Here is a 27,239-nt window from a genome sequence, read left to right on the forward strand (position 1 = left end):
TTGAAAGCAAATAGGTCACTAACTTAAGCAGTAAACTCAGACCAAAGCCGCTGACCTGAAGTGAAAGAATAGCAACAAGACACAGTACTGTGGTATTCCCATTGTACTTTTTGCCTTGATTCTTCATAGAAGAAGCTGTTTTTATGATGGGAAGGAACTGTGAATAAGGAAATTAGAAATATCTGATATAATGATGCAAGACCTCCACTTTAATAGAAGCAAATCATGCTGAACCTTTCTTAGAAAGAAGTCTGTAGTCCAGGAGCAGTCACAGCACTGTAAGGCACTGCAGATTTGGCTCAATGTCAAAATAGCATGACACCTAGTTTCATTTGATATGTCCAGGAATATCAGACTCTACCTATCTGCTAACAGAACTGTTGCGCTTCTACTGTTTGACATAACTTTCTGCCAAACACATTCAAATGTAGTGGATTCCATAAGCTAGCACTTGAAGTTTGATGTTGGACATTCAAATTATTGAGAGATGGCTTAAAATTCTTAACATGCTTTCAGTACTTAATACAAATTTTGCCTTCTACAATGGTCTTCTTACTGGAAAAATTTTGATGAGGAAATTATATAAATCAAAGGGAATCAGTTTTGCTAGGCACATTGGACTCTTCTACATGAATTTTATATTTCTCCATAGATAAGGAATGGGTTCTGCTTTTTCCTAACAGTTAATATAGGACATTGACAGTATTAGGAGGTATGTTTCTTTTGAAGAGTTGGAGGAATGATGAAAAAGTTTAGAACAATGGTTATATTTTGTATAAAACATTGGTAACATAGAAGTAAGCACTGAATGAAGTAGGAACTGATAGTAAAGAAAATACCATTAATAAAGAAAAAAGCTTGACTTCTGTTAGCATTGTAAAACCTGTTTCTGATGTAATAAAGCACATGATATTACAGTGCATGTATATCATTTGCAGAATATTAAAGCAGCTCATATCTACTAAAGAAGTGGTGCTTCCTCTTCAGAAGGAAAACATACTGGAAAGAGTATATCCTATAGTATTGCCTCATAAGTACAAGCAGAAAAGTAAAGAAAAAAAAAGTACACACCAGATAATACCCACAGCAGATGGAAACTCATTAAGCATTAGCACATACGATGAGCCCCAAAATAGAAATATTACATACAGGAAAAAATATTCATTTGAAATCTAATTTCCTTAAGACTTGATTTTGGGAGCTGGAAAATATGAATTTGTAAATTATCAAGACACCCAAAAGATTTTTTACAGAATGTAACTGAGAATGTTATTGCTATCTGTAAGAGCAGTGAGAAATTTTAGGGGAAGAGGTAGGAAGCTGTGACATGAAATAAATGCCATTTGCTTACAACCAACCTTTGTTTGACCTTGTTAAAATTCAATTCAGCAAAATCAAATATAAAGGTGTTTCAAGAACGAGAAACTCCCTGGGCTGAGGTCTCCAATTGAGGGTAGAAGCTGTACCACCTCCCACAGTCCCAGAATGCTACTGCCATTGGTCAGGGTCTAATACCACTGGCTCTGCATTCTGAGTAACTCTATCCTATCTGAGAGATTGGAAGCTAAAGGTAAGTTTTGGTACTTTCTCTTAGAACAGTTAATTTGATTTTTAACTCTGGAAATATTTTTATACTAGTTGTTTCATTTTATCATGCATAATACTGATTCACTGGCTGCAGACTGAGGATAATGTTTATTTTTCCCTGGATATGTCTTAGTTCCTTCCTGTGAGAGGAGTAAATAATCTTTATCAAAATATTTGATCTTACAAGTACTGCAGATGCCAATATCATTACAGTGTGTTCCAATGTATTACACATAAGGGAAATAGAGACGTGCAGACTCTGCAAGTTGGTGCAGACACTATAGTCATAGGTAATTTTATTTTTTTTTAACCAAGATTATCATTATATTTGCTGGTTTTCTCTCTATATATACAAAATTGAATACTTATTAAGCTTTATATCCTTTAAAAACCTTTTGTTTCTAGACAAGGTGTAACAAGACCAATTTTGAATCATAAATTTTTTTTTTCTTATTATTTAGGAGTTGTTTATTCAGAGGAAAAATTACACCAGACATGTTAGTATTACATTTTGGGTTAATAGGTAACATCTTCTAAAGACGAATCATTTGGGATAAATAAGACGCAAAAGAAAAGCAAGACCAGAAACAGTCCTGTCAAAAATAGGCAGGAGAAAATATAACACTTGTTTTGGGTTTTTTGGGTGTTGGTTTTTTTTTTTTTTCATTTTTATGTTACTTTATTTTATTTCATTTTTTGGTAGCAAAGTAGAATGTCTTTAGTCATATTAGAAAATAATACTGAAAGGTGCAATTCAACTAAGTCTTCTCAAACACAAGCCCAAGTGACTCTAACTTCTCTCAGCAGCAGCTGAAGTTTTTCTAAATAAAGCAAATGGGGGAAAAATGAACGCCTTGTGTTGCTGACCATCTGCAGAGGAGTTTCATATCCTCATGCCTAAACCAGCTTCATGAAGACCTTCTTTCATGAAGCTAAAATTCAGCTTGTTCCTTAGCATACACATTAAAAAATATCACATACATTTCTTATACTAAACCTATTTTAAATAAATACAGTTTAAAAACCAAATATTTGAGTATGTGTAATATGGCATCACATCAGAAGTACAATTTATTGGACTTATACACTGCTCATTACTGCCTGTGTTATTGGTGAATTTAGTGAGTGCTTTATCTGAATCAAGGTGTAAGCAAAGAATGCTGAATAAAACCTTGTGTCAGACATCTTGTAGGATAATAGTGAATCACTTACAAAAAATAGGGAACACATAAAAACTTATATTCAAGCTTAGCATGACTTTTCTACTATTTTGCTAAAACAGAACATCTAGATGGGTGAAAATTCGATTTTATAATTCTATTCTCGAAGGAGAACAGGTGACTCTGCTATGCTACCATTTCTCACTACTTTAAAAATGGTGTTGATTGAGTAATGAAGGAGTGCAGAGTACTGCCACTTACTGGGCTATGGAGGACACAGATTCATTTGTATTTTGCTCCATAGACATTTGTAGAAGTCATGGTCCACATATGCCACACCATTCAACCAATTAAAATTATATTTTGGCAAAAAATCTGCTAGGTGAAATGTACTCTGATTATGCCTATCCAGAGGCAGCAAAAACCCCAGAGGTCCTAATGTTTTCCAATGTTTTTGGGTTTTGTGGTGGAGCAGAAGGTGAAATTACATCTTTGTACATTTCAAAAGATTATTTTTTGTGATAGACAAATAATGTAATAATTTAGCTTTTGGCTAGTTTCGCAAAAGCTCTTTTCAATGATGTAGTGGAAATAAGTGAAGTTAGATGAAAAGGAAAAAAGATTAGCATGTATCTTCCTTTCACGTTTTCAGATACTTTCTCGTTGAGGCCAGTTTATACCAATAAAACTCAATAGATCTTTCTTGTTAGTATGGCCAAAGCAGCCTGTAGAAATTCTTAGGTCCAGGAACAGAATAAACCATTGAGTCATCATGAATAAATGAGTTATATATCAGTAATAGTTTCACACATAGAAGTAATGTATTTGTGAGATTAAATGTTCATAGATTCTTTGCAAATACCAGATTACCCACAAGTTGTCCATTTTCTTCTTTTTCAGAAAAGAAAGCAGAATGCAGATCTTTCTAAATATTTTTCTGGGATTTTTTATCTTTGAGTCTGTTGTAGCTGCACCTATAACTGATAACATAATTTATGACTCCGAGTTTTATGACATACCGCTTGGAGAGCTGCCTCATCCATTTGTCTATGATGAAAATGAGCAGTCTGACCAATTGGAGGTAACCAGAATTTCACTTATTCTACCTTTCCAAAATGCACAAATGCAGTGGTTACTGATGTTTTTTTCTTGGCTATGAAAACAGTTGTCAGACATATCTACGTATGTGGTTGCTATTGCCTTAGGTTGATCAACAATTTTCTGTGCTAATAAAACACCATAGTTCATTCACATTTTCCCTAATCTACAAATGTGGCCAAAAGATTTTCTGATTGTTTCTTCTTTGGTTTTTTTTGTTTGGTTTTTTTTTGGTGGTAATCATTGAGAGCAGGTGAAATGTACCATGCTTCCTTCAGGTTTCCTTGCGTTGCCACAAAATATGTTGGAGATTGTCCTTGAGAGTTATCTGTCTGGATCAGACACAAACACAGCTGAGATAGGCCATCCAGGATTCCCCACTAAATGAGGTTGTAAAATGCTGTTTCCTGGGGTTATTTCTTCTAGTAATAGGTAATTTCTTGTAGTAATGTTCAATGCAAGTATTTCTTGTATTTCTTCAAGGCTATAAATATTAGTGGTTTATATTTCTATTAGAGAAGTGGGCAAAATGAAGTAAAAAAGAAAGGGAAAGCACTTAAAGGTTACTGAAAAAGTCTTGTTGAAATTCTGTTATATTATGAGTATGTTGACTTACATGCTTCCTTCTCCCCCTGTATTTCTGTATTTCTTCACATTTGTTAAAAGGCTACATTAATTTTAATCTCACTCTGCTGTCTAGGCATGGGCACAACTTTCCTGAATGTGATATATACACTGTATGATTCAAGATTGAGTGGGATAGAAGTTGAGTGCAAAATACAACATTTAAATAATAATTTTGGGGTTTGCTATTACACATAATATTTTAGTACTTTTTCACATAGCAGTACATTATTCATGTTAACATGTTCCTTTGAGTGATTCATGACTGCAGCAGGAGGGACAGGATCTAGTCTTTCATCAAGATGAGATCAAAATTGGGTAGCAGCCTTGAAATCAAAGGACAAAGACAAATTAAGAATTTTTTTTTTTTCTATTATAAAAGTAATCTCAAAGTTTTCACTAAGATCAGAACCTTACAATGTGTACAAAACAATTTTTCTCATCTAAGGACTGAAAATAAATTTGCTTGAAAGAAATTTGCTTTAAAGAAATTACTTTGACTTTAGCCTGATCCCCTGTGTCATGCAGAATCAAAGCTCTTTACATACCCATAAGCTAGAGCTTTCTTCCCAGCTAATATCACCACACTTCTAGTGTTTGGATACTTGTATTCTTTCTATTTCACACTGACTAATATGTTACAGTTTCTGTCTTTCTTTGCTCTTTTGCTCTTAAAAATGAAGCCTTACTCAGTCCTACAAAAAATGGCTTCCTTCCCAGAAATGGGTGAGGCTATTTTGTATATGCCTCAACACAGAGATTTTCTTATTCTAACAATAGATTTCTTAGGAATGCATTGAACGGTAGGTGGGACCCTCCTGTGCTGTCCTCTTTCTCTGAGGTCCTAAGACACTAAAGCATAGGGTGGTCCCTTTCCAAGTCTGAGTGAAGAACAGAGACAAGGCAGGGCTCCTGTGATTTTTTTCCATCTGAAAGGAAATTCAAGATGACCAATATTGCACCCAACAACAACAAAAAAGTACAACAGGTCCTATCACAGGTTTCTTTCTTTAGGGAAGCATGGACTCGGCAGAATCCAAAAAGTCTTTTCATTTTGTCTTGTAAATTTCTTTTCTGGAGCAGGATTATGGCACATTACTTAGCTCTTCAGGAAGCCTTCTTAAAATTCAAAAGAAGGTCATCCATCACAGCACTTGGAATGAATGTTGCTTTGCATATGGATGGACCTCCCTGTGTGAGCCTTTTCATTCCTAGATGCTAAGCCAAAATCCTTTTCTACTTATCATGTGTCACCCAAAACAATCCTAAGCATTCATGATTCCCCTAAACCCAGGAGAGCTCAGAGTGGTCAGTGCTGTAGAAATCAAGCAGGCTTTATAGCTATGCATTTCAGTCTTGCATGTTGTCTTTTAGGCACTGAATATTATTGATGTCATTCAAGTTTTAAATGGAATGCATTTGATTTCTGGATCGTAGTTATGACTTTCCTCCCTACAATCCTGTTATCATAAAGATGTGAACTACACAAGTGGCTCTATGTGTAAAACCCACTATTTATTCAAGGTCGAAGGCTAGTTTTTATTATGCATAGCTTAAATGATGAGCAATACCACAGAGACCCAAACATCAGGCCTTCATTCAATCTAGCCTGTTTACAGTAACTCTTTAGGCCCTGATTTAAGGCCTGTATTTCCTTTTAGAAATCTCTGACTCATGTTTTTAATCTTCTGAAACAGTGGAGAAAAAAAAAAACAAAATAACATTTTCTGTTGTTGCTGTCTTCATTTTAAGATTTTAAAATTCAACTATGTGCAAAAGAAATCATTCTGTTTAACACATTTATAGACTCATCTAAGAAATGAAACCTTTCCAAGGTTCTGCATCCACCTGATCTTCAGCAGGTCCAGGAGACTGAATGGTTCTAGGATGTCAGATGCATTCTGTGTGCTGCTCCTGTTGATTTCAATGGATGTTACGCAGGCACCTGTGCATCTTAAGAAATTCCTCAGAAGTGCCTATTGCAGTGTATCCTTTCCAGAATGTTACCTGTCGTGTACTGTAGTCATTCATTCGATGTGTAACCACCAAAATGAGGGGTAATTGTTGAGGGATTCCTTCCATTCATTCTATCTGGCTAAAATGAGATGCTGCATCCCAAGATCATCCTCCAAAGACAAGTATGAATCATACTCTTGGGCTATTTTTGTGGTGCACTGACCTTGGCTGGCTGAAAGAGCTTGTCATGTTGCCTTATCAGAGGGATAGGGGAAGAAGTTAAGATTAAAAACTCATAAGTTGACATAAAAAGGTAGTTTAATGAAGAAAGGCAAAGGTTGCTTGCAGAAGCAAAGCAAAGCAAAGCAAAAAGATTTTTGTCTCTACTTCCCATCAACAGGTGATATCCAAACACTTTCTGGGAAGTATGGCCCCAGTGCATGTAGCTGTCTCTTCAGAAGACAAACGCCTTAATAAAAAAGACCACCCCCACTCCCCATCTCCTTTCTCTTGTTTTTTATTGCTGATTATGATGCTACATGGTACAGAGTATCCGTTTGGTCAGTTTGGGTCAGTTGTCCCAGCTATGTACCCTCCCAACTTCTCGCCAACACCCAGCCTATAAGTCTTAGGGTGGGTAGGGGTGTTGAAGAGACACACTTGATGCTGTGTGACATCTGCTTAGTAATCACCAAAACACTGGTGTGTTATCAACACCCTTCTAGCCACACTTGCAAAGTACAGCACTAAAACGGCTACTATGGGGAAAGTTAACTCGTTCCCAGACAGACCCAATGCACCTAGCTTTCTCAAATAACTTTAGATGGACCCTAGCCACCTGTCTCAGGCTTGGCACTAAAATTTCAGCTTAATAAAGTTAATTAAGAGTGATTGAAGCCAAGTTCATGACTTCTTTTCTACTTCTCATACTCTGGAAGTATTTTCCCTTGTGAAGCACGTATGCAAAAAATGAAGTGTATGCGTGTATATACATACTCACTTCATTGCCTTGCAAACATTTTTCTAAGAACATTTTATCTAGATAACAGCTGTTGATAATTTTCCACTTGAAATTTGCATAATTTTCTCACAGATTTTAGAATAACTTTGAGGTTTGGAAAAGCTACTTAAGAAGAGGAATCAGAGGTTATCTAGCATACATAGCTAGCTAACACAGAATCATTTAAGTTGGAAAAGACCTTTAAGATTGTCGAGTCCAAACATTAAGTGTCTTGACTTGACACTGTCAAGTCCACCATTAAACCATGTCATATCAACAGATCTGTTTCATTTCTTGCATTCTTTTCACTGTATTCAATATACATACATTTTTAATGCCAGTATTTTGCATGGGGAAAATACTTGTAGCTATGAATTACTTAGGAGAATGGTATTGAACCCTTAATCAAAGCTCTGCATTGTCATGCATTAGATAGGTCATGGGCTATAAAATCTGTGGTTTTCAAGTTCCCAGGCTAGTGATACATGGAATAGGTAGCTGAAGCTTTGCATCCCATAAGAAATCGTTACTTCAAAAAACCTTAAATAATATATCAGTTGGAAATAAAATGTGTATTGAGACTTTAGAGAGAACGGTATCAGCTCTGCCAGATAATGGTTAAAAAAGTCAATGTAAAAAAGAAAAGCTTATGACCAAGGAAAAAAATTCCAAAGTCCTAAAGGAGAAAGGCACTTCAGACGAATGTCACTGTAAGATAGTGCACAAGCTTTGTGTTGGTTTTATATTCTGAAACTGGCAGTTCCAACAGTATAAACATGAGCGGCTGTATTGCTCCTTTTCTTCATAGTAAGTTTCATTATTATTTTCAATGAATATTTATATCATGATAGAGATCAGAGGCCCCAGTCAAGACTGGGTCTTCATTGTCCCAGCTCTTCTGCAAACATACACAAAAATAGATTTCCTTTTTTAAAATGGATACAATGAAGGCAGACTGTCAAAAGCATTCTTGTGTAAGTTTCTTGCTAGTAAAAAAGAAATCTCAGTTTTTCACTCCTTGAAGTTGAAATTTTTCTTTGATATTGTGTGAGAAAAACAGATTGTCAAAAGATACCCTCTATGTATCAGCTACTAATGTCTAATAAAATCATGTTGAAACTTTTGATTAATGTACATGTTAAGCATAACCAGTCCATTTTTCTTTAGATAGGAAAAGCTAAGTTAGAAAAAGAAGTGAAAATATAAGGGCATCAGAAAAATATTTTCATCAATAAAATAGGGTATCAGTGAGGTTGAGAAGCAAAGCAGCTATCCTAGCACTGAATAAGTAGCAAAAAAAAGGGACTTGCATACAGGTTGATCTTGGTCTGTGCACACAGAAATGAGCTAGAAAGTAGGTACACAAAATGATCAGAAACAAGCATTGTGAAAACCTAATATTGACTCTGCATTATCTTGCTGAATTTGAATTAAACTGATAAAATATTCAGGTGCCTGCGCAAAGCTCAGAACTTGAGTCATACACACACCTCCACTTATATGTATGTGCGCATATACACAAAGCATCTCTGCTATTGCTATAACACGTATAAATATGGGTCTTATTGTGAAAGAACACCCTCTTGACATTTTACAGTGTTGAGAGGCTTACACTCCTTTTTTAATCTTTGTGGCAGGTATTTGATTAAATAAGAGACTTTAAGGTAGATATACAATGGCTTTGCGAAATGTGTCATATCACAATATATGAAATTCCTGTGAGAGAGGTGACAACTGAAACTCCATAGTGAGATTATATAGAACGTTTACAGTAGATGCTTGCTCCCTTGATTTCCCTGGTCACTTAACATTCCCTTCTCCTGGGCTCCCCCAAATTCAAGTTTTGTGACTTCTGCCGGAAGGAAGTAATGTGCACCATCACTATCGACATGGGGCCTGAAATAAGGACACAGATATTTTAGAAAATTACTCCCATTTCTTAAATGGTACCCATGGCTATATGGGTTTTTTTTCCCCTGAACACTGCCAAGTTAAATAACGTGCATTTCTATCCCATTTAGAAATCATTTAAGATAAGAATAATTTTAGAGCCAATCAAAACAGAATCCAGTGTGGTTTGATGCACAGCTCAGAAGGGGTTCTGCTCCAAGTCTGCTCTATCTTTGTTCATGTTTAGTGATTATCTAATTAATAATCCTTTGAAAAATTCTGAGGTCTTTCATATTAGGCTCAATAATCATGCTTCCTTTGGTTTGTTCTCCTTTTCCTGCCATGAGTTCTGCCTTTTTGTATTGTTATTGTTTCAACAGCTCATCCAAACTGTCCTCTGGCCCCCATTTGGTGATTAGGATGTCTTCTGGAACAGGAGGATTTGGAATGCCAGTCTACTCAGGCTAGCAACTTATGTCTCAGCTCTCTTCCTTGGATGAATGGAGAGACAGCACCTTTGTTTTCATCTGAGCTGGAGTAAAAAACTTGTGCAAATTTAGTAGATGGGTTCTTTGAATTACTGAAGTGCAGAAGTGCCTCATTCCCTACACAAATAGTCTTAAGTGTGAGACAGTGAAATCAAGAGACATCTTAAGAGCATGCAAAACTGTAAAGCTCTAATGAAATTTCTGCCTGAACCCTTAGCTGCAAAATATGTATCAGACACATGAGTTAGCTGAGTAAAACTTCACTGAATTTCTTTCCCTAAAGTCCTTGATGCAACCTAATATCTTGTTAGATGCTTAAAGACTTAGTGGGCTGTCCACCAGTATCAGCATAGCTGTTTTATTTAATGACTGTACCCGGTTTTTTTGTTTTGTTTAAAGAAAATATAGTATAGAAATAGTACCGCTGTAGTAATTGTATGTATTTCATAGCAGCACAATCATTATTGTGACATCACAGAAATCTGGGGTTTGAAAATTTACTTTAAATGTTATTTCTCAAGAATGATTTTGGCTCTGACTTTCTTTATGGGAGACCTAAGCTTGAGCCAATTTCAATTTTTGCTTTTCAATTTCCACTCCTGACCTAAGTCTTATTAATAGAAAGGGAAATACTAGCTTTGGATGTGATAACTGCAGCTATCAATCCTGAATATAGATTTCAGACCACAAGTTCAAGAAAAACTATGCAGTACAGAAAATTAATATGCAGAAAAAAGCGCTCTGTTATTATAATTCCTTCTTTGATATTCAGAGTTGTGTAGCAATGCTTATTATGATGCAGAATGTCCCTTCCAGTGGCAGGAAATATTTCACGCCTATGCCCCTGTCCTCAGCTCTTTCTTCCTTGTACCATATTCATGTTCTTGACCTGTCACTATATAATTATTAACCGATCTTACACTGACAGGATGTTTCTATATAGCATGACAGTCCACACTGTGAAGACAAACTATGAGAAACTTCTCTAGGTCTGGAGATACAGCGGCTTGTGAGCACTATGTCTGTATCACTGCAGGCTATGTGTGCATACTGGTTTGGATCAAATCAGTCAAAACGTCTTTGAACTATAAGCTGTAGAAATTTGAAGGAAGAGCAGATCTAACACCACACTTTGGCCTTGATGTGTGGTAGAAAATATAGTTGCTTTATTGTCTCTTTTACAGCCAAAAGAAGATGGACGGGCACCTTAGGGAGTTAATTCACAACATAGGTGTGCTGAACCTCCCTCAGGAGGTGATTCTTCCTCCACTGTCTGCACCAGGAACGCAATGAGACTAAGCTTAAATTCGATGTATGAAGTTAAGGGGAGTGAATCTGGGTTTTTTTGTTCATGTTTCTAATACTGATTGGTTTTAATTTGGATTTAAATTTAAAATAAAACAATCACAGTGCATTTAGGAAAAGCCAGACTGATGAGCTAAGCAAAAGTATGGTTAGCTCCAGCAGTGCCTGGTCTGCCTGGACTGCAAGAGGAAATATGCTTGAGACCCTGAACCCTCCTTTACAGTGAGCTTTGCAAATTGATCTGAGACAGCTCCTTACCACAAGTCTGAGGGTTGGCAGTGTTTCTGGTAGATGCTTTGGTCTCTGAGTGATGTTCAACTTTGGCTGTGTATGTGGCTTGGATTAGTGGCAGCTCCTGTGGAAATCTTCATTAAATATATAGGAGTAATTTTCAGTTCTTTTGTGCTTTATAGTAGTGCAATTTCAAAAATGGACATATCTCTCTTTGAAATTTTATGTCTGGCAAAACTTTAACACTGTTTCAAAGAAAAGTGCCTGCTGTTTGTAGGCTTAGATATAGCATTGCCCTCAAAGCAGAATGTTAGAAACAAAATCTGTAATTTCAAATACAGTTCTGGAAGGAGACTTTGACTACATTTGTACTCAAGAAAATACAAATTAGCTCAGTTTATATCAAATTTCTTCGTTCTCAGACAACAGAATTAGTCAGTAAAATCTTTTTAGCAATGTTGTGTAGCATTAAATTTTTACTCAGGTAAAATCAGACATGAAATATATACACTTGCCTTTGAGACAAGAAGTTTTAGGATACTCTGTGTTCAAGGTGCTAAAAGGACTGCTTCTCTGTCTAAGACTAATCAAAAGAAACTGAGAGTCTACCTGTATTTTCCAAGGCTGAAGCCACAGAAATTAATTTCTAGAGAGCTGGGTTACAACTCTGGAGTTTTGTAAGTTAAATATTAAGGCTGGTCTGACTGAAGTATGAATGGAAATGCATGTGTGTATGTGTGTGCTTGTGTTAAACCCAGCAAAAACAACAAAATAAATTAGAAGGCTTAAAGTGTTAAATAGTGATCTGCATTGATACGAAGGACACTGTATTCAACTGTACCACTTCCAGGACACTGTTCCCTGCAGCAAAACTGAAGAATGTGTTGTTTATGCCAAAAAACAAAGGTCCTGCACCCTGATAACATTGCAACACAGATGACTTCTTGGTAAAAACCCTTCATCTCACCCCCAGCGGACAGGAAATACAGTTGCAGAATACAATATATGCCATTCCTTTCCATGTGAGCCATCATGAAATCACGTTCCCAATGAGGAAAAGAGGCAATGGGCAGCAACCTGTCTTAAGATCAACGGATACTGGAGTATCCAAGAGTTTGAGGAAGACAACTACCCCATGACAGCTAGCAAATCTTAAAAGAGATAAAAAATTGTCCAAAGGTTAGTTTTCAATGCCTGTCAAGAATAATCCCAGAGGCACTAAAAGGAATCAGCAGCTTCTATCCCTTGCCTTCTGTGTTGAACACAGGTGATCCTGGCCAGAGCAGTAAGGCATACACATTTAGGTATGTAGGAATATGTGGCTGTAAATGTACAAGTGATTAAAATCTGAAAGAATGAGTGTGAGTAGGTAAAATTACTTTATTTAGGGATTTTGTAAACAAATAACATCTTCCCATTCCACAATATCTGACTGACTTTATTACACTAATTTTTTAATACACAACTTATTTATGTAGCTCTCTACAAGAAAAGGACAATTTATCTGAGCTGCATCATTGCAGTTTAAGTGTTTCTTGCATTAACGTGCAATGTTTCACAGATCTATTTATTTTTAAGATAGAGCAATAGGACAAAAGAAGACCTTAAATGCAAATTCAAGAAGAAACAACTATGAGCCACTTTTGGAAAGGAAAACAAACCGAAAACCTCTACCATAATTAGACATTTTCTTGTAAGCCTTTGGTAACTTCAGAACTGTTGTGGGAAAAACTAGTTCCTTTTGATGGGTCAGTGTGGTACAACCATCCCTTCAAGTGTGCAACAAGAGACTTAGCAAGTCTCTTGTTAAGTTCTGAAGTGTCATTTGTGTTTTTAAGTATATTTTTTGCAGTAAAAGAAGAAATGAAACAGGACACAGTTCAGATTCTCCTGTGGATTTAAACTTACTACATGTAATACATCAACATTGATCCTAAAAGATGTAAACATAAAACAATAGGCAAAACATTTATCCCTGGAATTACACCACATTAAAAGAGAAATGTAGCAAGTGACAACTTCCAGCCTTGCTGTTTTCCTCTTTAAATCTGTTTATTTTCTGTATTTTACTACTTTGTCTAGATTATGTGGGTCAATAATCCTCACATAGGTTACGTTTGCCTACATTTCTATTCTATTCCACCCCTACTGACTCCTAGTCAACAGATATTCTTTCATCTTACTTGTTTTTCCCCATACACACAGTTCAGCCTCCTGAGCCATTTCCAATCTTAAAAACCTTTTCGTCTGTGTCACCTTCTTTTTAGCCAATTGTGAGAGATAGATACCTGAAAAGCCCATCCTAAAAGAAGCATCTGTGGTCAGTGGCTGGAGCTGCTTTTCAGAAGTTTTGTCTTATACTCTGCTGACTGTGAAAGGATGCTAGCATAGACTAAATGCCTAGCCTACAGATGAATGAAGTTACAAGTTGACTTTTACCAATTGTATTTTATTGGTATTTGATATGTTCAGGTTTCTGTACTGTTGACTTTTGCAGCTTCTTGATCTAAAAGTGCCTCTAAATTTGCCACCCACATTAAGCATTTTCATTTGTAAATGTAGTCACATGGGATAAATATCAGGAAGTGAAAGAAAGAGATGCTTCATGCAATCTTAAGAAAGATATCAATCTCTTTTGACATACTCTGTGGCTAATATTCAGCACTGGTATCCTCTAAATCTTTTGATTTATTTCAGAGACAGAGGAGGGTAACTATAAACCACAGAGTTAGATTCTTAAAGGTAGGTGATGTGATCCCCTATCAATGTTTTCATATGCCATGCATTAAATTTGGCTCAGCAGGGTAGTTGAAATTTGAAGACTTGCAACTGTTGGCAAAACCCCCAAGCTTTATTGTATTTCTCTACAATATTCTTCCTGGGTTTTGATTTTTCATAAAGAATATTACTTAGAGTAGCAAAAGAAATACAACCCCAGCCCCAAAACCTCCAAAACCCTATGAAGAATATTACCATTAAGTGATATAGAATCATTTTTATTTCTATTTCTCAGTAAAGTCCAAGTTGCCAAAAATTAACAAAAATTAACAAACATCTGGAAGATGTTTGTACAGTACAGTCCAACATCTTTGTTTTGTTACAATCTTGCATGATTTATCAAATACACAAAAGATAGAAAGCCGCATGGATCAGATCACCAATAATGGAAAACAGACTTTTACTTTTAGGTTACTGGTTCCATATGTACCTATGTAGAGGAAAAAAATACTGCTCATTCTCTGGGTCTGGTATGTAGTACACATGTATCTGAACTCCTACTCCATTACCAGGGTAAAAATGGCAACATCATAAATTCACTGTAATAATTTGTATCTTTTATGACAGTCATAACTGGTGCAAGAGTTGGCATTGATAATGCTAACTGGAACAGTTTCTCTAGAACCCAGATTTAGCACCTTGACAAGGAAACTATGGGGAGACTTTCAGTTGTGCATCTCCAAAATGAGATAACATCCTGCAATAAGAAAGAGATAACAGTCTAGAAACAGAATTACTAGAAGTCAATGCTACTTCTTTGGTACCCAGCAGCTACAGTGATTAATCAACTAAAAACATCCAAGATAACATAAAGCAAATCACAAATCCCAAGGTAGTTAAGTTCCATGAAGTATGCCCTCAAATATTCAAATAATTGGCAGTCAGTGTAGATGACCCAACTCCCATGACAGGGAAGGAACTTTATCTTAGGTCTGACGCCTGTTTACAAAAATTGTGTCTTGAAAATGCTTTTCTCCAGAATATTATTTTCATTAGAACTGCCACGAAAAGATGCATACAAAGCTGGTAATATGTCTCAAAATCTCTGCATTTTGTCCCAAAATTTGGGACAGGGAATCTTAGTTGATTTCACAGAACTGGTGAAGAAGTAGACAGAATGTGCAAACACTTTAGTGCAGTACTGCCCTGGGTCAACAGAAGTTTGGAATGCATCTCCCCCTCTAGGTTTCCTCCATTTGGAGAACATCTGTCCCATTTCCTTTGTTCCCAAAGTATTTTTTTTATTTGTCCCCAAGTCCATTCCTGGTTAAGCTGTCCCACTTTCAGTGCTGCAGATGGGAACACTGTGTATTTGTCTGCTCAAAGCAACAAGGTACCTCCTCACTCTTACTTACATCAACAGGTTACTCAGAGTTCAGCTGAAGTTCATTTTGCTCAACTGATCACCCTGCATATTAGTAACTGTATCAGGGCATTTTTATCCATAAATCCTACCAAGTAATAGTATCTATGGTTTATTGGAATACAACTGCAGAATATGCAGAGAACTTGAAGTGTGCTCAGTTAAAATCTGAGTTTGTGAGGTTCAGAATTCTTCCTGTTTTTTCATGACTTCCATAGTCTTTCACTTCAAAGAAACTAATTGAGGAAAAATATTTGAAACTATGGCCACTACATAACTTAAACAAAATTTGCACAGAAATTTTTGCAATTTCTGTGCAAAAAGTATATTTTAGATGGTCATTTAGATGTTCTCAAGCAGTCCAGGATCATAATATTTAATACTGCTAGTAATGATATGTAGCAACACCAGAGATCCAGGGAGTATATTATAAAGTGTAAAGGGTTTACTTCTAAAATTGTAGTAAATATATAAATACAGACAAATGTACATACATATTTCACAAAAATATATTTAAAATCTATCTTGTCCAGAATAATAAGAGAAAAATAACTACTTGCTGAATATTATATAGTTAAACCAAGAGATTTAAATAGGGATCAGAATATACCAAAAGCTTTGCTTGTGCTTGGGACCCAGATTTCAGGTGTGTTACTTCCATTAGTTTGCATAGTCTACATAGCAAGCCTAATTTAAAAAATCTTAAACACTTCTCTAGCCTGGATGCTTTTACCCGTCTTTTACAGCTACAATTTATGAGCACAAATGTGAGTGATTTCAACAACTGGTTCTCCATGGAGACAGCAAAGCCAGAAGCATCTGGAGGATGATCTCAAGAAAGGAGATTTTGGTCAGGTGAAAAACTCAGGATTCAGTAGTTTTATGGAGGTGTTGTGCTAGAAGGATGAAAATCTTTGATGAAGCATAATTTTAGGCTTCAGTGCCTTCACACTTGGGATAACGATACTGTGATGAAATTCCTATTTTTGGTCATGCCTTAGGTATAGGCTAAGGAGTGTCAACTGTAGCACAATGATGAAGCTCCTACAGGGGCTCATGTACTACTTAACTTCTACCTCAGATGTGCAAGACCCTCTAAGGACATTAGTTCATTGTCTGGGCTTTTATAATTTAAAAAGTGCATTTTCAAAGGAGGCCGTAGTATGGTCAAACAATATTATTATACATGGGGAAATCAAGATGCTGTGGTAAAGTAACTTGCAAATGTCACACAACTAGGGTGGATTCTCAGTGTCTCGGCAATTACAGTAAACCACTCTCTCTTTTTGCAAATGAGGCCCCCCTCTTTAAAAAAACCTGGGAAGTCTGCAATACTCTCTATGGTATTTATGGGGTAATACGATGCAAACAAAATTCTACATCTTTATTTTTATCCTGAAGTTGTCATATAGAATATCAACAGAATTAATCTTTAGAATTAAAATTAACACAATAAAATCTACTGGTTTGACTAATTATGTTGAGTGGAGAAGAAAAAATGTTTTTAGTTCCATGAAACGGTCTGCCAAGAAAATTGTCAAAATCACTGCCAATGTATTAGCAAGTAGTATGAGAACTTAAACTTCATAATTTTTAGAAAATAAGGCTTTTAAAGTATGTTAGTGTTCTTAAAACAGAGCCTGCACAGCTACATTATGTTTAGACTTATGCTGGGACAATTTACAATTTTATGGTCAAATGACTTACATTTCTTTGATGCTTCACAGCAAGTTTTCAGTTGTCACACAGAATATATCATTTTTTATCACATATCTAACTTTAAATAAATATGGAAAAAGCATTTTGTTAGCACATGTTCTCGCTAATGAAGTATATACATGTATGGATACAACAAAACATTTAAAACACTGAGGTAAAAAGTTATTATGTTGGAGTTCATGAATTGTTTACACATCATCAGAATTCATTATAACTGTGGGATAAAATGCAGAACAAGCACTAAACCTCAGAACATATGTGACCTCTAGTGGGAGAATATGAATAACTGGAAGAGAAACAGCTGTCAATGGAAATAAACAGTAATATTTCCTGTTCCTCTTAATTTTCCCTAGACAGAGATTGGGACAGCATTACCTTCTATAATTCGAGACAGTTATTCTTCTGCCCCATTGAGTGAAGAACTTGAAGAGGAAGCATCAACACCAAAATTAATTGATGGGTCTTCAGCACAGGGGTCTGGGGTTCTTGGACCCCAAACTCAAGATGGTTAGTAGGAAGAAAAATGAGTTTTGCATGTGTAGAAATGCTTTTGAGTAAGCCCACTTTGCTTGCTTATGAATGTAAAGGAGGTATAGAATTTCTGTACCTCTTGCTGAAAAGACATATAGCATGGGTAGGAGCAATCCCAGGCACAGCTACAAGTTGGGCAGAGAAGAGATTCAGAACAGTCCTGTGGAGAAGGACTTGAGGGTATTGGTTGATGAGAAAATGAACATGAGCCGGCAGTGTGCACTCACAGCCTGGAAAGCCAACGGGCTGCATCAAAAGGAGCGTGACCAGCAGGTCGAAGGAGGTGATCCTACCCCTCTACTCTGCTCTCGTGAGACCTCACTTGGAGTATTGTGTGCAGTTCCGGTGTCCTCAACATAAAGAAGGACGTGGAACTGTTGGAACAAGTCCAGAGGAAGGCCACGAGGATGATCAGGGGACTGGAGCACCTCCGATATGAAAACAGGCTGAGAAAGTTGGGGCTGTTCAGCCTGGAGAAGAGAAGGCTGCATGGAGACCTCATAGCAGCCTTCCAGTATCTGAAGGGGGCCTACAGGGATGCTGGGGAGGGACTATTCATCAGAGACTGTAGTGACAGGACAAGGGGCAATGGGTTCAAACTTAAACAGGGGAAGTTTAGATTGGATCTAAGGAAGAAATTCTTTACTGAGAGGGTGGTGAGGCACTGGAATGGGCTGCCCAGGGAAGCTGTGAGTGCTCCATCCTTGGCGGTGTTCAAGGCCAGGCTGGATGAGGCCTTGGGTGGCATGGTTTAGTGTGGGGTGTCCCTGCCCATGGCAGGGGGGATGGAACTAGATGATCTTAAGGTCCTTTCCAACCCTAACTATTCTATGATTCTACGATTCTACGATTCTATGATTCTATGCCTAGCTGAAGTTCAATAGGTGCCTAGTCAAAATGTTTTCATGTTATTTCCTTATGAATATAAACAATGAAGGTTTTTTTTAAATAAAATTGTACTTAATGCCTACACACAATTTAAAATTTTTCCAGCAATTAGCAAATGCTGCAAATATTTTTTATTGACTTGGGTTTCAATATCATTACCAACTATCTTTATTTTATAGTGATTTATTACATGATTTTTATAAATCTGTTCATACAAAATACAATTAATATGTTGACGAATTTTTTACATGAAAACAAGAAACTGCGAAACTTAAGGAAAGGGAACTATTTTGAAATTTTGGATGAGGCTGATTTTCTGTTCTTCTGATTAGCTGTAGTGAAATAAGGACTTTCTACATCCCACAGAGGAATTAAAATTTTAAAATACAATCTGTCTTCTTCCCACGCAAACATTGTGATGTTAATAACTGGCATTTGTTAGCAGCTACTTTAAACTTTTGTACTTGATGCTCACTAGAGTTATCCATAGATGTGACGGGTCTTTGTGTTGTATGGTGACGAACACACAACAACAGGAAAATCCTACTTTTTACTATGCCAAACACTATAAATATGTGCCATTGAAGAGAAATGGAAAAAAAAAAAATCATGCTTCCAAAACCATGTCCTTAGTGAAGATCCTAGTATTGTTTTTATACATAGTACTGGTGATCCTTGGCCACGCAAAAAACCTAAACCAAACCAAAAAATACTGATGTCAAAACAAATAAAAATGAAAACAAAAATTTGGGGAGTTCTGGAAAAAACTGCACAATTTTCTTCATTTTTGAAACCTGCAGGACATTACAAAACATTTCAAGTATTTTACATATCATGAATTCTGTATCTGTCAACATTTTTGAGCACTGAATGCAAATGAACTAGTGCATCAACTACAGACATGCATGGGAGGCTCAAGGATGTAACATATCAAATCAGATCTTTTTTGTGTCTCTTTTTTTCAGCAACATATTTTCTCATCAGATGTTGCTGCTGTTCTTGGTGTGGTGCTGGATAGAAGACTACAAGGCTCAGGAACATCGAGCCAAGTTCATTTTTCTTATTGATATCTTTCTGTATCCTCCCCATACATCTTTGTTGTTTCAATCTACATCAGACATAAGCGGCAAATAACACTCCTCCAAGATGAAAAATTAGACAGAAGAGGAAACTTTCTTCCTGTACTATGTTGCAATGTTTCCAAAAAATGTCAGCTATCCTAAGCTCTACATCTATTTAGGCCTAGATTTGTTAGAATAGTTCAATATGTGACAGTATATTTTCTCCCTGTGTCAGGCTTGCTCCATGTAGCTAATTTAAACTGTCAAGTGGAGGAAGTTAGGGAAAATATACTAAAAGTCTTATCTCTCCAGTTTTTCCTGGATGCCAAAGTAGAGATATATAAATATAAGAGTACTCTGGTCACTGAGTCTTTAATCTTGCCTGAAAGGACCCCACATATATAGCCTGCCCTTCAGTTAGTTACTGCTGTCTGTTGGTAGCTGACAGTTTAAAAAGGCAAATCTTCTATGTAGCAACTGATCTGGAGAAAAATGTTCTCATACTCATTAATTATACTGCAATTTTATAAAGTAACCAGAACAACAAAGCAGCCATTTGCTACAAGGAGGAAGAAAGCACGAAACAGAAAAGCATTTCTATGGGATTAAAAGATGAGAAACAGATATGCTGATTTATACCCATAATCAAAGAAAAGATGTATCAAAAAATCAACATGCACAGCAGCTAACAACATTTCCTGAATAAAAATGCCATTCAAACAACCCAGTTAGTGTCACAAGTCTCGCCAAATTTGAACAGTGGCACCTAAGGAAATTTTTGAATTCATGGTATTAATGCAGTTTTATGACTGAGATGAAATGGATTAATTTTTCATTTTCATGAACTTCTGGTGGTAATGAAATGTTTTGCTAACATGGTCTCCAAGTTACCTTAACTCAGACTGATAGAAAAATTTTTCATTAAATCAGAAAATTTAATTCAAAAACATGCAAAGGAAATTGAGGTTCTTCTCCATAGCTCTGTAAAAAAATATTAATTTCTTTACAAATTATTTAGAAATACTATTTACAGACCAAGTTTGGGAAATCATATCAAGTTTCAGTAATCAACTGATATTTCTTGAGCTGGATGGAAGTGCACACTTGTTAGTTAAGAGGGAAAGTGATCTTGATTGGCTGCTGTCACCTAATATTCTATTTTCATAGTCTCAGAAACACTGTATCAGAACAAGTTAAATGATTTTCCAAGGGGCTCAGCCAGAAAAAAATAGTTTTAAGCAGAATTGATTCACTTCCTTGTTGTAATTATATGATCTTGTAATCAAGACACAATAGGAGTGAACTTTACCATTAACAAAATCTTATGATGCGCTTAGGTGAGCATTTTATTGCAGTAATTTGCATATCAATTTTGTACATCTTTTTTGTAACTAACTGCTTTCTTTCAAATTCTTTGATAGGTCTTCCCACTTGTCTTTTGTGTACATGCCTAGGGACGACAGTCTACTGTGATGATCATGAACTTTATGCTGTTCCACCATTGCCTAAGAAAACCACATATTTCTACTCACGCTACAACAGAATCAGGAAGATCAACAGAAATGACTTTGCTAACTTAAGTATGGGTAGTAGTATTGGTGTAATTAGCTTTAGTTTAGTGGCTCATGCTAGTCTAAGACATAGCGATTAATTATATGCAATATTTCATCATGGTGTGGAGAAACGGCCTGATATTTTTGAATGTAAAGGTCAATACTTCAAATACAGATTCTCTGTCAAATTTTTGAATTATTAGAAAAAACAATATTAATCTATTTTTTTTTTTGCTCTTGATTGTAATCAGCTTTAGAAAGGTAGGAAAAAAAGCCTATAGCCCATAGAATATTTGTAGCATATAAGAAAGTACTGTTTTCCTAAGATCAGTTCTTAAGTAGACATACTTTAAATTATTTGCAAAGTATCTGTGTAAAAAAATTTTAATTTTCAATTTTACCTTTAAATTATATGTTCATTGGTTTGTTCCAGAATTATCTAGGAAAAACTTCAGTAAATGAAAACTGCTAATGTAAAACTATCTGTGGCTTAAAAGTGGTGATTTAGGAACCTTATGTTGTCACATTTACTGCTTAAGTTTCTTAAAGATACTTGATTTTTTCGGGGAGTATTAGGATTCCCTTGTTTAGGGAGAGGCAATACTGTACACTCGCCAGCTTGAATACCAAGACATATTCTTTGTTTTAGACCTAGCTTTGTGTAAATAAAGCTTATTAATTTCATGATGAGAAGTGTGGAATCAGTGTCTGAAAAGGCTACTACAATAACCCAGTGAGAAGCAAAGATCCTTTTATGAAAGAAAACTAGAAGGGTCTGCTTTGCTGATATCAAGATGAAGACTGGGAAGGAACACGTTTGCTGTATAAAAGAGCAAGAGGAATAAATTCTAAGAAGACAGAAAATTTATTTAGGCCAAAATATGTTGTTAGCATAAGAAAATAATAAAATAAAATTAAATTTAAAACATTCTGGATGGAAAAATATATTTAAACAACAGATTAATACATTTCAAATTAATGCATATTAGTGCACTGATATTTAGATGTTGTTCTGTTTTGCCAAAAATCAGTTTAATTTTTCTTTTATGATTGGAAAAAGTAAGTGTGTTTTAGAAAAAAATCAATACATCAAATTTCTTACATAGAAGGAAATGTTGAAAATAAAGAAACGTGAAACAAGGGGGCAGGGAATATGTTTATTTTCATTTAAATGTGTGTTTTTTCCAAATGATAGCCATTTAAATATTTCCAGAACACACAGAAATTTTAAAACTATTAACTTTAAAATCTGTCACTAAAAGATGTATGACGAATAACACAGGCGGTTCTAAACAGCATGAGAACAAGATGTTGATTTCCTTCTTAATGAGAACTGGTCAAATACAGATTATTGCATTTTATACTGAGAAAGAGAGAAAATACTATCACATACTGGGTTAGGAATGGGCCTGATTCAAAGCACTTCACCTACTATTTAAATAACCCATTTGCCTTTTCTGTTTTTTCAGAAAAACTTTCAGGGAACACATTCTTACATGTCTGTTCTATTTTATTTCTCTGCCAGACAATTTAAAGAGGATTGATTTGACTGCAAACTTTATATCAGAGATTCATGAAGATGCCTTCTGGAGGTTGCCCCAACTTCAAGAGTTGGTGCTTCGTGATAATAGGATAAGGAAACTCCCTGAATTACCATCTACCTTAACATTCATTGACGTTAGTAAGAACAGACTTGGTCGCAAAGGAATACGTAATGAGGCATTTAAAGTAAGTCTGGGTTTGATGGGAAAGAATTTTCTTCCTCTTTACAAATGAAGTGGTCAGAAGGGCAGCCTAAATATCCATCTACAGTAGTAAAACCATTAGGACTATAGGCACCATGACTGTACTGACAACTGGGTAATCTATGAAAATGGAGCACTATATATAAGCTCTATGAGCTTGACATAAGAACCCTTTTTATTCTTCTTTACAAAAATCCACACAAGACATATGATGGCACATTATGTTCATATCTATGAACCAACAACCCACATGACTAGCAAGACTCCAGAAATGTGCTTGATGTTCCCTTAGAAGCAGGTAGGAGAGAAGGGCAATGCTGTGGACGGCGCTCCTTCAAACCTACTTTGCAATGTATCTACAGAGAAACTTGCTAGACTATTCATTAAATGGATATACTTTCTTTCCACCTTGAAAAGCAGGGAATTTGGAACCGGTGAGTGATCATCCTTCCGTGAAAATTTTGGTGGGGAGAAGCAGCCATGTACTGCTAATAACTGCATGTGAAATATGAGGTCCTTATAGAATATAGGCTAGCTTCATATGTCAGAGCTGGATCATATGCACTATTCAATTCCATCTAAGAAGGTAACTGTAACCAGCCATCTCTGAATTCCTCCTTTGGAAAACAGGTTCTTAATGAAGCAACCAACAGCAGTTACAGAATCATATTCTCTCCTAGCCCAGCACAAGGCAGGTGTTGGGAACAGAAATGATGGGAAAAAATGAGTCCTCCAAACTGAGACTCTGGCCTAGCACCCTTTTCTTCTGCAGTGTCCTGATTTTAGCCATGAAGGAGTTTCAGCATTAATCTTCCACATATGCTACTAACCTTCACCCTGACATCTGAAAGTTCTGTCAGTATGAATTAAACTAAGACACTGCACTCCAAGTAGTTAAGTACAATGACAAATTATGTGTATAAAAAGGGGCCAAAATGAGACTATTTTACTGATTCTTATTGACCTAGCCAGGTTTACTATGGTTGTAATCACCAGATAAAGCTCCTTCTTTCACTAAGTCAAGGGAAAAAATTATTTACCTTTTCAAATGAAAGAAATTATTAGCTCAGGCATTTCTTATGCAGTTATAATTTGCTGCAACATAAATACACTTCTGCAGAATTCAGTAAGCTTGTCACACAAGCAGGAAAATAAACAGAAAAGGAAGCTTTTTTGCATAATGACTGGGAGAGGCAGTATTTTCACTTCAGAAAAATGTCACTGAAATTGCATCTCTAATTACCAAGTTTCTAGAGATTTCAAAGAAATATTTTTATTTCATTTTAATCCAAACACATAATCTTTAATAGCAACAGATCTCAGCCTGTACAAATGAAAGTTTATGACTCTCTTGAATTTCTGCCTTTTCGATCATATCATGCAGAAACAAAATGTCTTAGTATCCAGCAGTGTTCATTGCAGTGATAGATTTCAAACTTACTTGCTAGAGATTTTAAATGTCTGTCATTTTCTCCCCACCTTTTCATTCATTCTCTAGGATCTACATGAACTGCAGCATCTTTACATCACTGACAATAACCTGGATCACATTCCACTGCCTCTCCCTGAAAGCCTCCAAGCTCTTCATCTTCAGGTAGGCTACAGAAGTAATAGCTCTATTTGTCATGTTCAAACAGTAAGTAAAACCAGAAAGGGAAGTGATTGTCTTTTTGTTTCTTCTGTTTATCCAAAACTGTACGTACTTGACCAAACAGACTATTGGAAACATACAATTAACTAGTGAAAACAGCATTTGAAATAAGTAAAATTTGGGTCAGCTAAGTATTAATTATTAAAATTTATAATACAAACATAAAATTCTAGATTTACTGTGAGTACAGACTAAAGTCAGGTTCACAGCTGTCAAGAGTAACATTAGCCTAAAAGACTTCAAAGACAGAAATCCTTCCAACTGCTCATACAAATCTTCCATTAGGAATACATTTAGATGCCCAAAGAAAGTTGTTTTACATAGTGCTCGTACCTATATAGACTATGTTTCATTTTTTTTTTAATAAAGGCCATTCCCACTTGATAACATCTTTCAGCCAAATTTTTCGATTTCACTATGTTGGAATATTCCATTCATCATCTTTCTGTAGTTTTTTTTAATTTGCTTTTACCTAAACCTTTGTTTCTGAATTCTTCCTTTTAACCTTTTACACCTCTGCTTCATTCCCTTTATCTCCTCTTGTACCAATGCCCAGTTTTGATTTTCAGAAGATATTTTTTATTAAATACAGAAAAATACATTTGAATAAATAACTTAATGCACCTTACATAATTTGATCTCTATCTTTCAACAACTAAATCTACAGAAATACTCTACATAGTAGCTGACTATTTTTTTCACCTGCCCATGCCTGTAAATTAAATATTCAGTGGAGGTGCTACAGACCAATGCTAGTGAGCTCAACTTTTTCCACATCAATTTCTAACTATCAAAGGAATGGAGAAGGGAAGAATTTTCAGACAGCCCTCATTTTAGGAGATGACCATTTTAGTCTCAATTTTCAGACAATATTTTATTCTAGCAATTCATTGTTGGAAATGGTTCACTTCAAGAACAAAAGCTTGGTGATGATAAGTTATATGAGAGGAATTTAAATCAAAGTAATAAAATCTAAAGCATTAAATTTTCCCTGTATATATACAGATGTGGGTTAAGCTATTATGATCTGAGGAAAGAAAATTGTCACAGATCAGACTGCAGATTTGTGCCTTTTCAGGTAGAGGCATACCAAGTTTTCAGGATGATAATTATTGGTCTGTGATTTTTGGACCGACCTATGCTGGTTTCAATTTGCATTAGTAAGTCTCTTCACTATGATCTCAGAAATGAAAACACTCTATACTTCTACCAGGCCCCTCCTGCAAAAGCTGTCTCTGCTACATGATTTGAGTTACCTAGTTTTGAAGCATTACACTGGCCAAGAAATTTTCCCCTGTTTTGGAAGATTTCTGTGTTGATGACTTGCAGCCACAATCCGGTCCTTTGGATTCAAGAAAGTATGTTGTTGGCATTGAAAGTACATCCATAACTTGTTCTTCAAAGACTAAAACATACTTTCAGATGACTGTTCTGATCTGGTTTATTGTGGTTTTTTAGAACAACAACATTCAAGAGATGCATGAAGACACTTTCTGCAAAATTAAAGATCTTACTTATGTGCGTAGGGCTCTTGAAGACATCAGACTGGATGGTAATCCCATCAACCTGAGCAGAACACCTTATGCGTACATGTGTCTACCCCGTTTGCCAGTTGGCAACCTCATCTAAGCTTTGACAGAAGCCAATATTGTACACTATAAGAATCTTTAAAGAAAAATTATTAGCTCACTGATACACAAAGGAAGATTATTTTTTCCAAATCTCATTAATTTGGTAAATATTTCTATTAATAATGAAATCAATTACTGAGATACAAGGAGTAATATGAAATGCTTAAAGACATCTCCATTATCTACCCAACTGCAAGTTGTATAGCAATATTGAGAAAAATATTTTACTACCAGAACTGTACCAAAAGTAATAAAAGACCAATGTATTTGTAACATTTTATGCTGAATTATTCAGATCTAATGTAAGAATTCTAAAGTGAAATATTTGATATGTTAAAATCTATTACATAATAAATAAAGAAATAGAAATAAAATATGTATGCAATTGAATATTTATCCCTTTTCATTTAATTAAATATTTTTCTCTTAGAGACTCATCCACTTTTTGATGTCTTTCCTTAAAGATCCCTTCATTTTAGAAAAATACTAGCAATATGCCAAAAAAAAAATGCATTTTCCTAAGCAAACAGAATCTTGTCTTGAATCAATACTGAAATTTAAAGTTTAAACTTGTATCAGATTACCCCCAAAAGTGCATGAACTATTTATTTATACCTTTTCAGTATTAATTGGTCTGTGTAATGTGATGAGGCCCAAAGCTGTCTTCTGTATCTTTGATAAACTTGCCTACCAGATTAGATGGATACTAAAAGCTTCATGTAAAATAGTCTGTTAGAGAAATACCTAACTTTATTCCACATAGGAAGTGGAAAAAGTTCCCCTCAATGTATTTATGCAGTCACAAAAAATATCGCAGTTCAGTATTCTATGAACCGGAATTCACAGGCTCAAGTCACAAATGTCCTTGTAAAGGCATGGCTCAGTTTCCAGTTATTTGAAACAATTTCACTGAGTTTTTCTGCTCTTCTGGTTTTAGAGCTGTGGGAAAACGGGGGAAAATTAGAGACCACCTCTCCCAG

General features: G+C 35.7%; 1 protein-coding gene across 1 annotated transcript; it reads left to right on the forward strand.

Annotated features, from left to right (window-relative positions):
• Positions 1 to 3,660: 3,660 nt before the first annotated feature.
• Positions 3,661 to 26,257, forward strand: EPYC (epiphycan; the record flags this gene model as incomplete). The annotated part of the gene is made up of 6 exons (XM_080613743.1): positions 3,661 to 3,828; positions 17,553 to 17,706; positions 21,101 to 21,259; positions 22,758 to 22,960; positions 24,476 to 24,571; positions 26,087 to 26,257. The coding sequence occupies 6 exons, from the start codon at positions 3,661 to 3,663 to the stop codon at positions 26,255 to 26,257; spliced, it is 951 nt and encodes a 316-aa protein (XP_080469869.1).
• Positions 26,258 to 27,239: the final 982 nt, after the last annotated feature.

This window comes from Psittacula echo, assembly GCF_963264785.1.
Source record: "Psittacula echo genome assembly, chromosome: 1".
Taxonomy (NCBI): domain Eukaryota; kingdom Metazoa; phylum Chordata; class Aves; order Psittaciformes; family Psittacidae; genus Psittacula; species Psittacula echo.